Source organism: Protopterus annectens, chromosome 14.part0, assembly GCF_019279795.1.
Source record: "Protopterus annectens isolate FY-2018-M chromosome 14.part0, PAN1.0, whole genome shotgun sequence".
Taxonomy (NCBI): Eukaryota; Metazoa; Chordata; order Ceratodontiformes; family Protopteridae; genus Protopterus; species Protopterus annectens.
The window spans coordinates 766,557,095-766,569,982 of NC_056748.1; the positions used below are offsets into that span (position 1 = coordinate 766,557,095).

Below are 12,888 nucleotides of genomic sequence, written 5' to 3' on the forward strand. Positions count from 1 at the left end.
GTATGCACAATTCACAGTGCAACAGTCTTGTCACATTATTATGCCCTTCAGCATACAATCCTTCTGCCATTAGTGTATCACAACCAGCTACAAGATGTGCGACTGTTTCCAGTTCTGTTTTATGAAACCTACATTTGTCCTTGTCTCCCACATGTTCATTGGAGTTTGTAATACAACGTGTATGTAGTCCACTATCTTGGGCTGCTAATATTAACCTTTTCATCTTTTGTTTTAATTTCACCTCTCCTTAACCATGCCTGCATTCGATCCTGATCAACATAGGGTTGTTCCAAGAGTTTCCTTTACTTGCAGCTGTATTTATGCATTTGCCACATTTCTTGCCTTCTCATTTGATCCTTCACCTTATATTCTTTCTTTTGTTTTTTGGCACATTCAGTTGCCTGACTTCTAGTTTAATTTCCATTCCCATTTGACGCTGATATGCTTCTGCTAAACTAAGCAGAGAAGTCATCCTAGACATTTTCTTTTCATGTTTAAGAACTTTCACTACATTTGGGTCTTGTGAAGTCAACAGATACATGTCCAGTCTCACTTCTGGCTCAGTACAGATGGCTCCATTTACAATGAGATCTGCACACAATTGCATATGTATTACCTTTGCGGTTGCAAACATAGATAGAGAATGCCTTGTGGTTGTCCTTGTCCGAGCCTGGGGAGCCAAATTTATCTCAAATCGGGCTTTGGTAGACTTTATTTGTCCTCTGAGTTGTTCGTTTAGTTTGATGACAGTAATTTCATCCTGCTGAGTGCTGCACCTCCTAATGTTTGCCATGATTTTCTTCCTTCTGTTTATTATTTTTCATTGTAGTTTTTTCCTAAATTTAATGTATTGAAAGTTATTTATTTTTATTTGTTTATTTTGTAACTGCCAGCCATCTGCAGCAGCCTGCTTATCATTTTAAAAGGAAGTCACCACTTCTTCCAGTATCCATTGAAGTCAGTGGTCTAGATCCTGGTTTTCCTGTGTATCCATTTCCCCTTTGTACCTACATCATATTACAGCTGTCTCAGCAGGTGCAGCTCAGAAAGGTGGTCTGCCAGGTGCTTGACAGCTGTCTACTTCAATAACAGCTGACCAGAACACACACTTCTCAAATAAGGCTGTTGCTTTTGAGGTTTGTACCTTTCCACAGGGTATAGTAAGTGCACGTAGGATGCAAAGCTGAAGTGAAATTCTGAGCTAATTTGCTTTGCACACATCATTCATCTCACTTTCTGAGCACTCTGATTTTGAGGAACTGAAACAAACTCACACAGAGAGTGGTGGAGACCAACTGGATCCTTGATCAGAATTAGTTCCAAGTCCCATTCGAAGTCTGAAGGAGTGGTGTCCTCTTCCCACCCCCAGATGTGACTACCTTTTCAAATCCTCTTAATACAGCCACTTCCTTTTTTGTTTGAAGAGTGGCTGAGAAGTGAAGCTTGTAGTGGGATGATAAGGATAGACATAGTCCCATTCATTATGATAGGGACGGACATAGTTCCATTCATCATGATAGGGACGGACACAGTCCCCTTCATTATGATACGGATAGACATAGTCCCATTCATTATAAGGATAGCCATCTCATTCATTCTGATAGGGTTGGACATAGTCCTATTCATTTTTGTTATGCTATGCAACATAACACATATGACATCAGGACAATATTCTATGATAACATACCCACATCATGTGCCAGGTGTTCAAGGACTCCCCTAAGAAATAAATTGACTGCCATCTATTTACACCTTTGTACCACTGCTGTTACTCCTCAGCTCTTGTTCAGTTCCAAATGATGGGTCACCCCTCCTACAGATAAATGCCTTGTTGGCACATCAGGAGTGTGACAAAGAACTACAGTGTTACCATGGTTCTTGTCTGATTTTTTTTGCTTGTGTTTGTAGAACACCTTGCACAACTAGTGATAGTCTTTCTTTTAAATAAAATGTTTTTTTGCTTAATCTTCACCTGATGGAAATGTGTAATGTGAAGTTGAATAAATTTTTCAAGCATTTTGTTTAATGCTATACATAGAATGTGGTATAAGGTGCATTAATATTTGAGTCCTTTACTTTCTACTCACTCACTGTGTGACTTTGACAAAGTTATATAAGCAGACATACACCTGGGTCATTCCTGAAAAGAGATCCTTGTACATAACAGGATTAGATAAAACCCCCAAAATTAAAGAGCTTTATACAGCAAGGACAGAAGAAGTGAACAAATTAAGAAGGACATTTGTGTAGAGTTGTAGTGTCAGCAACACACATTGTTTATTATTATGCTTATTGTTTAGGTTTCTACCCCAGTGCATTGAAAACCCTGAAATCACAAGTAAGAAAAGTTGTCCTGTGAAAAACTGATTATTATGATGCTGTACTGACATAACCATGGTCTGCTGACTGGCTTATGACTCCAACTAATTCTCACAGAGGGATTAAATCTTGCACCACCTCTCTGAATTTCTGTTTTACTTGTCAGTTGATGTACAGAATTCCCATTTATTATTAGCATAAATTGAAGTAATTTAATGCTGCCTCTGGTTTAGGCCCCTGCACTTGAACTTGTGAGCTTAATTGGTTAGACTCAAGGCTATTGGATGCACATGGCAGGCATTAAAAACTTCTCTGTTACTTCTTCAAAGATTCTGCAAGCTCACTCCTGATTGTTGTATTCCGATATTCACTCTGGTATTTATGAACTGTATATTATGTCCTAGCCCCACTGCAGCTGTGCACTCTTTTCTGTCCCTAGGCCACTTATCATGTCAGTTGTTGCACAGTCTAACTAATAAATGTTTCAGCTTTATACTTGTCAAAGCTTAGTTTCTTTCCTTTTTTCTATTTTTGTGGGCTGTTCTTGTCCCTCATTCTTGAGTATGCTTTACTTTTATTTATTTCTACATTTACTGCATAGCAAGAAATTTTGAGTGTTATGTTTTGCATGTTGGTTTACTTTAAATGACTGGTTGAGTGTTTGCTAATTGGACAGGTAGCATCCAATTATCTGGGTAAATAATAGTGAGGTTTTACCATGCATTTATGACTGCAGTGGTATTTTAAAGAATCCACATGTGACTGTCATACAATTTAAAATAGAGAAAGTTATGTTCTATTACAGGATATGAGAAACAAACCCTAAGAGACTTGGTCTGTGATTCACAGATGTATTCTGCATTTTAGTGCAAAATTTGCACAGCTGCGGGAGACTAGGCAGTGACATTGGGAAATATTAAATATCCAAACTGATACATGCAGTGCTTCAGTGTAGTTAGCTGCATTTAAGGGTACATAAATGAACAGTACTGCAATTATCCAAGCAAACACAGTTGCACAGTGAAATTCACACAAAAAATGCAGCCACACAGTGGAATTCACACACAAAAGCACAAGACACGATCCACAGAGTGGTGACCCACCACATTGCATGATATTCCCAGAACACAAAATATCAACTTGGACCAGTGCATCTTTAATATAAAAACATTACTTTTAGCTAGACTGTATGTAAACATACATCCCTTGGCTGGACAAGACAAAGTGCTACAGCAGGCTAAGTAGCTGTACATTGTCTGCTATAGCACTGTTATGGTATCGACATATGTGGACACCTGTTAGAAGCAGGAGAGAGGCGTAGAGAAAAATAAAAGGGAGAAGAGCAAACATAAGGTCACATAAATTATCAGAGCATGCAGGATAGGATAACAATTTGTTGGGGGATGGATTATGCCTAATTTTTTTTATTATACAGAGTGAAGGGAAGAGGGGAGGGGTGAAAGGGAAAGAGTATAGGAAGAGAGATAGGTAAACATGTATAGGCAGACAGCCACATGTAGAACAGTACAGACAAACAGATATGGAAGTGCATATACTAGGTCGAGAGACATGAGATTGATATAGACAAACAGAAGATAGACAAATGGTGATGCAGAGGGTAGTAAAATGCATGGTGCACAGAGTGAGACAATAGAGGAAGAGAGCACACCAGGCTGGGGAAAGGGAGGGGTATGAGTAGTGATGTGCTGCCTTCTGGCTGAAATTACCCAGAGGGACAGATGACTAGTGGTATGGGCCACACTCCCACAGTGACCAGATGGTCAGGTGAATCTAGAGTTTTGTCCAGGAAGATCTTTATCCAGGTCATATATCTACACACCACTGTCTTCAGTGCAGTCTTTGTCACCTGTTTCAGCTGGGCCATCTAAGTCAATGCAGGCAGGCTACCTGCCAGTGAGGAATTAGAACCCACTCTCAGCCGAGGCACACCCAGACTCATTGTTCTCATGCACTTCAAAGATAGATTCAGCAAAAGCAGGATATATTGGAGGTGCCTGATGAGCAAATCTTTAATCTGGATGTGCGGTGAGGAGACGCAATAGGAATTTTGGATGGCACAGTGGTGCAGCGCTTGCATTGTCACCTCACAACAAAAGGTTCTTTGGTTCAATTCTTGGCTGGGGTGCCTTCTGTGTGGAGTCTGCATGTCCTCCCTGCATTTGTGTGGGTTTCCTCCAGGTGCTCCGGTTTCCTCCCACATAACAAAAGCATGCATCCGGAACATTTCTCTCAGGACCAAGTTGACTTTCCTGTTAAACAAATGTTAACTAACTAAATAAAATTTAGCCATCACTGAATCTGTCCTGACATTGTACTGAATGAACATATCTAAAAGACACGTTAAACACTTGTGAGGGAAGCAGCCTTTCATACCTCCTTTGGTAGATGACACGATTGATGCTGTACTGTGCTCATGCTGAAAGGAAAAAGGTAAATTTAAAGTAAATTGCTAGAACAACAGTTACAGTCAAGGTCAGCCTTAGGCCAGTTAGACCAATTTGGCCCAGTAGGGCCTCACTCCTTTGGAGTCCCCCAGTAGACTATGACAGGGCCTTTATTTTGCCTGACATGATCCAGAGATTTGTCTGAGAAACAAAACATTGACAGAAGCAAGTAGGAAATCCAAGACATTTTCTTACTGGTAGTCTTGTAGGAGTTACAAGTCTTGTTAGTGTGGCAGACATGTCCCACCATGAACTGCACTGGTGGCTACTCCAGTATTATTAGTAACCAAAAACTTCATGACTTTTGTATGTCTCACAGTCCCATAGTAGTCAGTTGCTGTTCTGAGTGTTCTACAGGATCTTCAGCCCAAAATTGGTCATATTGACTATCTGGTTTTATGAACAGCTATAGTAGTTGTCTCAGAACACCACAGTTAATTTGAAGACAAATAGAAAGTTCCTCTGTTTTCTTTTGCTTCTCTTTCTGGCATGGGGTTTATGAATAGTTGCCATTGAATACATTCACAAGAAACTTCTGTGAAATTGTCAGTCTCAAACTGTACGAAAGCAAACACTAGCAAGCATAAAAAATGACAGTTGTTGTGATGTGAGGTAACTTCTGATCACTGGGACTTTTATTATTATTAATTCAGCAGTGTATTAGAAAAATGGCTTGCTGCAGTCACAGATAGGAACAAAATCCTTGAGAAGTGAAACATGAGGTGTGTGTGCTGAGTGATGGGAAACAGAGGTGACCAAAAACAATTCACTTGCAATGAAAGTAGAAAACAATAACAGAAATGGTTTTACTCATAAATGTACTGCAGTGGTGTCACAGTTTGAGTCACAAACAAAACAGGGTGGACAAGCACAAACTTAAATCTAAAAATTATCTGGGCAAGGTTAGGGATCAGCTTTGAGGGGAAATGTATTAAAGAAAGCTGAACAAACTTTTTCTCATGTTCTCCCTACAGCCCCATGGGTTTTGTTAAGGCATTTCATTTCCTTCCCACATGGCAAAACATAATACTTAGCAATTACTCTAAATTATCCTTGCATATTTCTACCCTTGTGACCTGGCACATTCCAAAGACCAAACTACCACTGTAATAGCTATAAATAAATGCAATCTGAGGGTCATGCTGCTCAATGCTAGAAATCTAAGTCTCAAAATGCACTTGTTCAAAGCACTCCTCAAAATGGAGAACATCGACATTTGTGCTGTAACGGAGACCTGGTTTAAATCAGCAGAAAGCACACCTGTGCTACCAGGCTATAACTCATTCCACACCTTTCGGCCCCAGAACATGGACCGAAGCTTCAAAGGCGGTGGTGTCTCCATATTCATAAAGGATATGCACATGTCCAGACTAGTAGCCCAACATAATGCATCTGAGATACTTCAGGTACAACTAACATTGGGTAAGGATACGATTCAGGTCATAGCCTGCTATAGGTTCCCAACCATGTCCCAAGACTCTCACTCCATGTTCCTAAGCACCCTGGAAACTGTTAGAGTCCAACCCAACACTCTCATACTAGGTAACTTCAACTACCCCTCCATCAACTGGGAAAACTACTCATGCACCAATACACTGGCTCAATGCTTCCTGGAATTCATCAATGCCAATGCCCTGGACCAGCTCATTCTAACTCCCTCTAGAGGAAGCAACATCCTTGACCTGGTTATTACTAACATGGGCAATCATTGCTGTACAACAATAGTCAATCCCTCCCTGGTTAGTTCCGACCACAAGTTAATCACCATGGAAATAAACATCTCACCCACACCCCCTGAAAAGGTAACCACCATGAAAAACTTCTCTAAAGCTGACTTTGGGCTCCATAAAACAGAGCTGGCTAACTTCACAGCACCCATGTCAATGGAAAATAGATGCATGACTGCTGAATCATACACCAATGCACTGTACGAACATGTAAATAAATGCATGGAAATAGTCATACCTAACAGAACTAAGATGCTCTCCTTCAAAAAAAAGAAGCCAATCTGGTGGTCCCCTGCCATTAATAAACTCTACACCAGAAGGAAGAAACTGTTGCAGAAAAAGGTGAAGTCTCTAGACTGGAAAAACTCCCTTATTAGCCTCAACAAAAAGTTGAGATCCCTTATCAAAACCTCTGAAGCCAGCTATGAAGACAGAATTGCGGCAGACACTAAAAACAACCACAAAGCTTTCTATAGTTATATCAAGAATCTCCACAGCAATACCCAGGTTTGTTCTGAGTTACTGCACAATGTTACCTCCTATACTGAGCCAACAGATATTGCCAACATACTGGCCGGCAGATTCAGTGCCAACTTTACCCATCTTTCTCCCTATAAAGGACCAATCACAATACCAAAGGAATGCCAGGCATCCAGCATTACTGCAGCACAGGTTAAAGCTGCATTGTCCAATGCCAAGAATCAGTGGCGGCTGGTGACTTCAAATCAAAGGGGGGCTGCAGGAGACAGCTGAATGGGTGGGGTCAATGGGAATGGGTGTGGCCAACTAGAAAGGGGAGGAGCTATGATCAAAACCACAAAAACTGTAACTTTAATTAAATACGCTGCCCTGGGTGCCAAACCATCATTATGAGAGTCCAATCAAGAAAAAAGGAAAGTGTAGACGAAAAACAATATTTCAGTCCATTGGCTGCATGGCAGCTTACTTAATATCTAGATGGAAACAAAAAGGTTGTGAGGCATGAACAAATAAATTACTTTTTAAATACATTACTGGAATGCCAGTTAAAATCAAGTATAAAAAAACAAGCAGCACTCAACTCAAACCACTTTTCCTTTCACTGCGGTTCTAATTATAATTTATATTCAGCTTTATTAAAGTACCAAGTAACATGCTGAAAGCAGCAATCTCTGTGATACCCCCACTTGTAAAAATGTTTCTTATCCAAAAAAGACCTGCTGCCTGACAACAACTATCTACTTGTTTCATGGGGAAAACATGATCAAAGTAAAAAATGAAAAGCAAACAGGAAACAAGCTCAACATACATTGCTTAAAGGATTACTGCACAGGATATGGACCACACATGATAGATTGGATTCTGTTTAGTTTGCAGGTAAAGACTGTAATGAGCTCTTAAAATAATGTAATCCTGTCCTTTATTACAAATACTGTCATATGCATTTCAATACCCAAGGCTTATATGTTATCTAGTTATGTAAGTATTCTCTGAATGGCAACAACAGAAAGGCTTTCAATGTTGGCAATTCGTTAACAGTATGCTTATTAAAACTTACTTGCATCTTACAATCTCAGACAAGCTTACCAAATGGTCGTTAAAGCATTGCTACTTAAACACAGAGCAACAGGCTCTTTCTGAATAATAAGCATAAATCAACAGTATAGAAATATGACAGAAACGAGAACATTCTACAAAATCAAGGACAGATGAAAAGCCATTGTAGTACTTGTGTCTACCTTGGATGGGGGGATAGTCTGCACATTTACACTGCATAACTGTTCCTTGCCTTGCTTGGACACATCCAGAGTCACTACATAGGGGAGTGGGGTGCAACAAGTATGTCACAATTTGAAATGTCTCTGGCTGACTGCAATGGCCCTGACACATTTGTCATACCTCTTAACCTCAGAGCAGGAAATCTGGACAAAGCCACACATAGAAGTGGGACAAAGGCCCAAAAATAAGGACAATTTTTAAATATTGCTCTTATAAACTTAGAAAGATAATAGAATAGTAGGTCTTTCATTAGTATGAATTTTCTGAAAGGTACGAAATCTGAAACTCAAATGTCTGCATTATTTTCTAACTTCAGTCTTTAATGATTTGCCACTAATTTGCCAAAAAGACACAATTTTATGAAAAATGGACCAAAAATGTAATTCAAAAATATAAAATAACCACACAGTACAGCTGGGAACCTGCAAAGAAGGGACACTTTTTAATATTAGTACTGCTAACTTGAGCAGCTGACAAAATAAAAGAATCTGCATGCATTTCTGAAATAAAAGCAATCTATAACTGATTATTACAGTTATTTATTAATTGTGAACCCTCCATGTTTTCTTCCAAAATTGCCATTTTGCGGAGAGATTATTAGGAGAAGAGCAACATTTTGAGCCAACATCGGGTACAGTTGAGAGGTTTGGATATGCCTAATTCTATAAAGCAATTTATTTGCATGTACCTCTCAACCTGTTAATGCAGGAAATCTGGACAAGGCCAAATATATTGGGGAACATATAAACAGTATTAAAAATTGCTCTTGTATAAACTGAGACAGTTGATAGAATAACAGGTCTTGCTTTAGCATGCATTTTTCCTGAAGGTTATGAAGTCTGAAACTCAGTGTCTGTCATTATTTAGTGACTTCATTCCTAAATGATTTGACAGAAAACCACAAATTTTATGAGGAACAAACCAAAAATAAAAAGCAAAAATCTCTTCATTCTGCAAAAATCTGGACAGTTGAGAGGTATAGTTCAGCTGGGGCTGTCTGAGTTTGCTGCCCTTCCCCCCCTCACAAAATCATGGTCAAATGGAGCTTCCCCCCTACAGCCATTCCAATGAACCATTACTTGGCTATTTCACCCCATTTCCATAAACACTAACTGGCAAAAGCCGAAAAACAAAAACTATAAACACTAATGTGCATACTGCTTTACTTCTGTGATGATTTGGACTTCATTTGAAAGTTTTATTTTGCATTTTACAGCGCAAACACTAATAGATATCATATCTGCTAAACAAAGCAATGCAGTCTCACAATGAAAGCAGACTTAGCATTAAAACTTCTCTGCCCTTGAAAACTCACATTCACTGAAACAGCATTGAAACCCACATTCAAAGAAAATACATTTTGCCAGTGGCAGATTAACTTTGGGTTTGGACTCTTTTCAAATCACAGGCCCCTTGCACACAAAACATACACATGCTCTTTCATACACCTTCCTGATTGTATTAAATTATATTCCTTGTACAATACAGTACAGTTTTAGAGGGTGTTTTAAATTTGTTTTGAAATTTTTCCAGTAAACAATGAAACAAAATGCATGCACCAGTAATGACAAAACTGCCCAATTCAGAACATTTCCATCATAAACGTCTACTCAAACTTTTACAGTCCACCAGTATCAGTACATATGCACAATCTCTGAAGTAAAAGTCATCTAAATAATTCCACATTAAAGAGATCTGTAACTAATGAAGAGGCTGCTGCTGCTAGCAAACAACTTTGTATTTCATTGTTTCATCTACAAATAAAGTGCCCGTTACCCTTGAGGAATAAATTGCCTATCTTACACTAAAAAAATGATAAGCTAGCAATATTTCAATAGGGAATGGATGGCAAATTGATAACAGGTTCATAGTTACTAGGTATCTTCACCATAAAGGAGTGCAGCATCCACCCCCTTTGCAAAGTACAGTATCAGCAATGCATCTATCTACTGTGGGAGTAGAACCCACAGCCTTCTGCATCAAAAGCAATTATACTACCTGTTGTGCTATTAACAAGGCAAGCAGACTCAGCATAAGCAGCACTAAACTTTTGCTCCCCTGCAGATCTCAGCTTCTTGTAAAATCTACTCACTCAGCTGTATCTCTGAACTTTGCAGCACAAAGAAATCTGGAAAAAGCCACAGTTTATTGTGGGGGGGACAAAAGCCCAAAAACCAGGGACACATTTTAAACATTGCTTGTATAATGTTGGAAAGTTGCTAGAATAAAATGCTGTGTTACCGCCATACATTTCACTGCCAAGCCTTAAACCCAGGACCCTGTGCAAAACAGTCAGAGCAACATACCACTATGCCAAATCAGCTGTTTTGTGAAAGAGGAAGACGGAAACTTAAATGGCTACCAGTTAGTGAATTCAGTTTTCACCATAGCACTGCTGTCAACCTCTTAGCACAAAACACCTGAACAAAGCCAATAATGGGTGAATACAGCCCCCAAACATTCAGTGAATTCAGTTCTCACCATAGCTCTCAATCTCTTAGCAAAAAAACACCCGGACAAAGCCAGTAATGGGGGATTATAGCCCCCAAACATATTCAATGAATTCAGTTCTTACCATAGCTCTCAACCTTAGCACAAAAAATCTGGATGAAGCCAATAACGGGGGAATACAATCCCAAAAATAGGGACAAATTTCAAATATCCATCTTATACACAGTAAATTGCTAGAATAAAAGCTTTTGCGTTACCATGCACTTTCTGAAGAATATGAAGTCTGATATTCAAATGAGTGTCATTTTTAACATTTATTAACTAGGAAAGTCTGACTTGGAACAAAAGCTAATTTTTAGCAGAGGCCCAGGGAGAAACACTCCAGACAGACACATGTCTTTGTAAGATGGGAGGACACTAGAGGAAACAAACACAGGGAGGGCATACAGACTCCACAGAAAAGGTAAGGCACCCCAGCCAAGAATCAAGAATCAAACCAGAGAACCTGTAGCTGTCAGACAACAATACTACCACTGCACCAATGCAATAGCAACTTTGCAAGGACACAAATACAGAAAACACAGATTTTATGAAGACTAGAACAAGTATGAGGGAAAAATGTGCAATGTTTTTACAAATGGTGGTGGGTAGGGATTTCAGGCTCCTGCCACCTGGGCTCAAGGTACAGGGTTCAATCCTTATTCTCTACCCACCACCATGTAGCACCTGGGGCATCTTGCATGGAGTTCTCAGGAACCATGCACGCATGTGTGGAGTCCATGAAAGTTTATTGTACAGGTTGGGGGGCTGCAGTCCTATAGCACGAGCCACGCCTGTACAAAACTAAGGACTTTATAGTAATTCAGCACTTGGCAATTTGCATTATGAATAAATTGGAGGAAATTTCCCAAAATGCATGTTTGCTACAAGGCATAATTTTGGATATTGCTAATTTAATATTGGTTAATTCCGAAATATACAAGCAGCTCTAAACTATGGTGTCATGACATGCAACAATTTTGTTTAAAGTTTAATATTAATATTAATATTTAATATTTTAAAATACCTAAAATGGCTATTCAAAACACTGAACTCAAAATACTGAACACAGAAAGAAATCTAGACAGTATAACCTGAGATTTTCAAGAATCCAAGAGCACCGTCACTTTTCTCAACCATCAGAAGTGCCTCTGTTAAAATTATCAGCTGAATAAATGAAAGTGGGCTTTGTACTCTTGAATTAGCACTCCTGACAATATTATTTACCATCTAGAGAATACAATTAATGGAGAAGTCATACAAAAGTTTATGCATTTGGCTTGCAAAAATCATATATGTCAGGTAAATATTAAACAAAAAACACTGCCCTTTAACCAAGCCTGAATTTCAGTCAGGATCTGCCCTCTGAAACCAATTTCAAAAGGCAGCCTTTTGGTTTATTTATGAAAATTATGTGACAAAAATCTCTCTTTGTGTGTTTTTTTCCAAGCTCATTTAGAGGTCAGATAAAAAAAAAAAACGAAAGAAAAGGTGTAACTTAATTTGTACTTAGTGACAGAAATGGAAGAACAACTAATGGCCCCACAACATATTTGAAAATATTAAGAATTTAGTAGCCTCTCATTACATGGGAATCCCTCTGTACCTTGCATCCACAAAGTATAGCAGACATTGTACTATTTTCAAGTTTTATTTTTTTTTCTAATTTATTAGTTTATTGAAGAAGATGATTTTGTGGGTATTCTTTGCTTACAGTAGTTTGCCAGGCTAGTGTCATAATTTATTTAAACTTGGAAATATCATGTAATCAAGAGTTAAAGATTTTAAATAGTATCTGCATCTGTACACCATTAGAATTAGGTCAGATTGTAATATATGAAGATAGTTAAATCATAAACTGAATCTAAATATCTTAAACTATCCTGTAGAAAGAAGGAATTGGTTTAAATTTTTGAATCACATGTATTGGCGCTGCATCATCAACAAGAGGGTCCTTTAGCTTGACATAAATATGACTTTTTAAAGGGAATCTATCTATTGCAGAGTGCTATGTTTATTTTAAGAATAAATCAAAGAAGTTTTAGACTTAAAAATTCATGACCCAGACTGAACATTTGCACTAGGTTAGCTCTATGTATACTTCCATGAGTATGTCAGCTTATTTGCTC

General features: G+C 38.6%; 1 protein-coding gene across 1 annotated transcript in view; it reads left to right on the plus strand.

Moving 5' to 3' along the window:
* The first annotated feature begins 4,725 nt into the window (after positions 1 to 4,725).
* LOC122788725 (solute carrier family 2, facilitated glucose transporter member 5-like) overlaps positions 4,726 to 12,888 on the plus strand; it is a 569,090-nt gene continuing 560,927 nt past the window's right edge. Inside the window, exon 1 of the mRNA XM_044055616.1 lies at positions 4,726 to 4,770. Within this exon, the coding sequence (XP_043911551.1) occupies positions 4,726 to 4,770 (45 nt within the window). The remainder of the gene's footprint in view (positions 4,771 to 12,888) is intronic.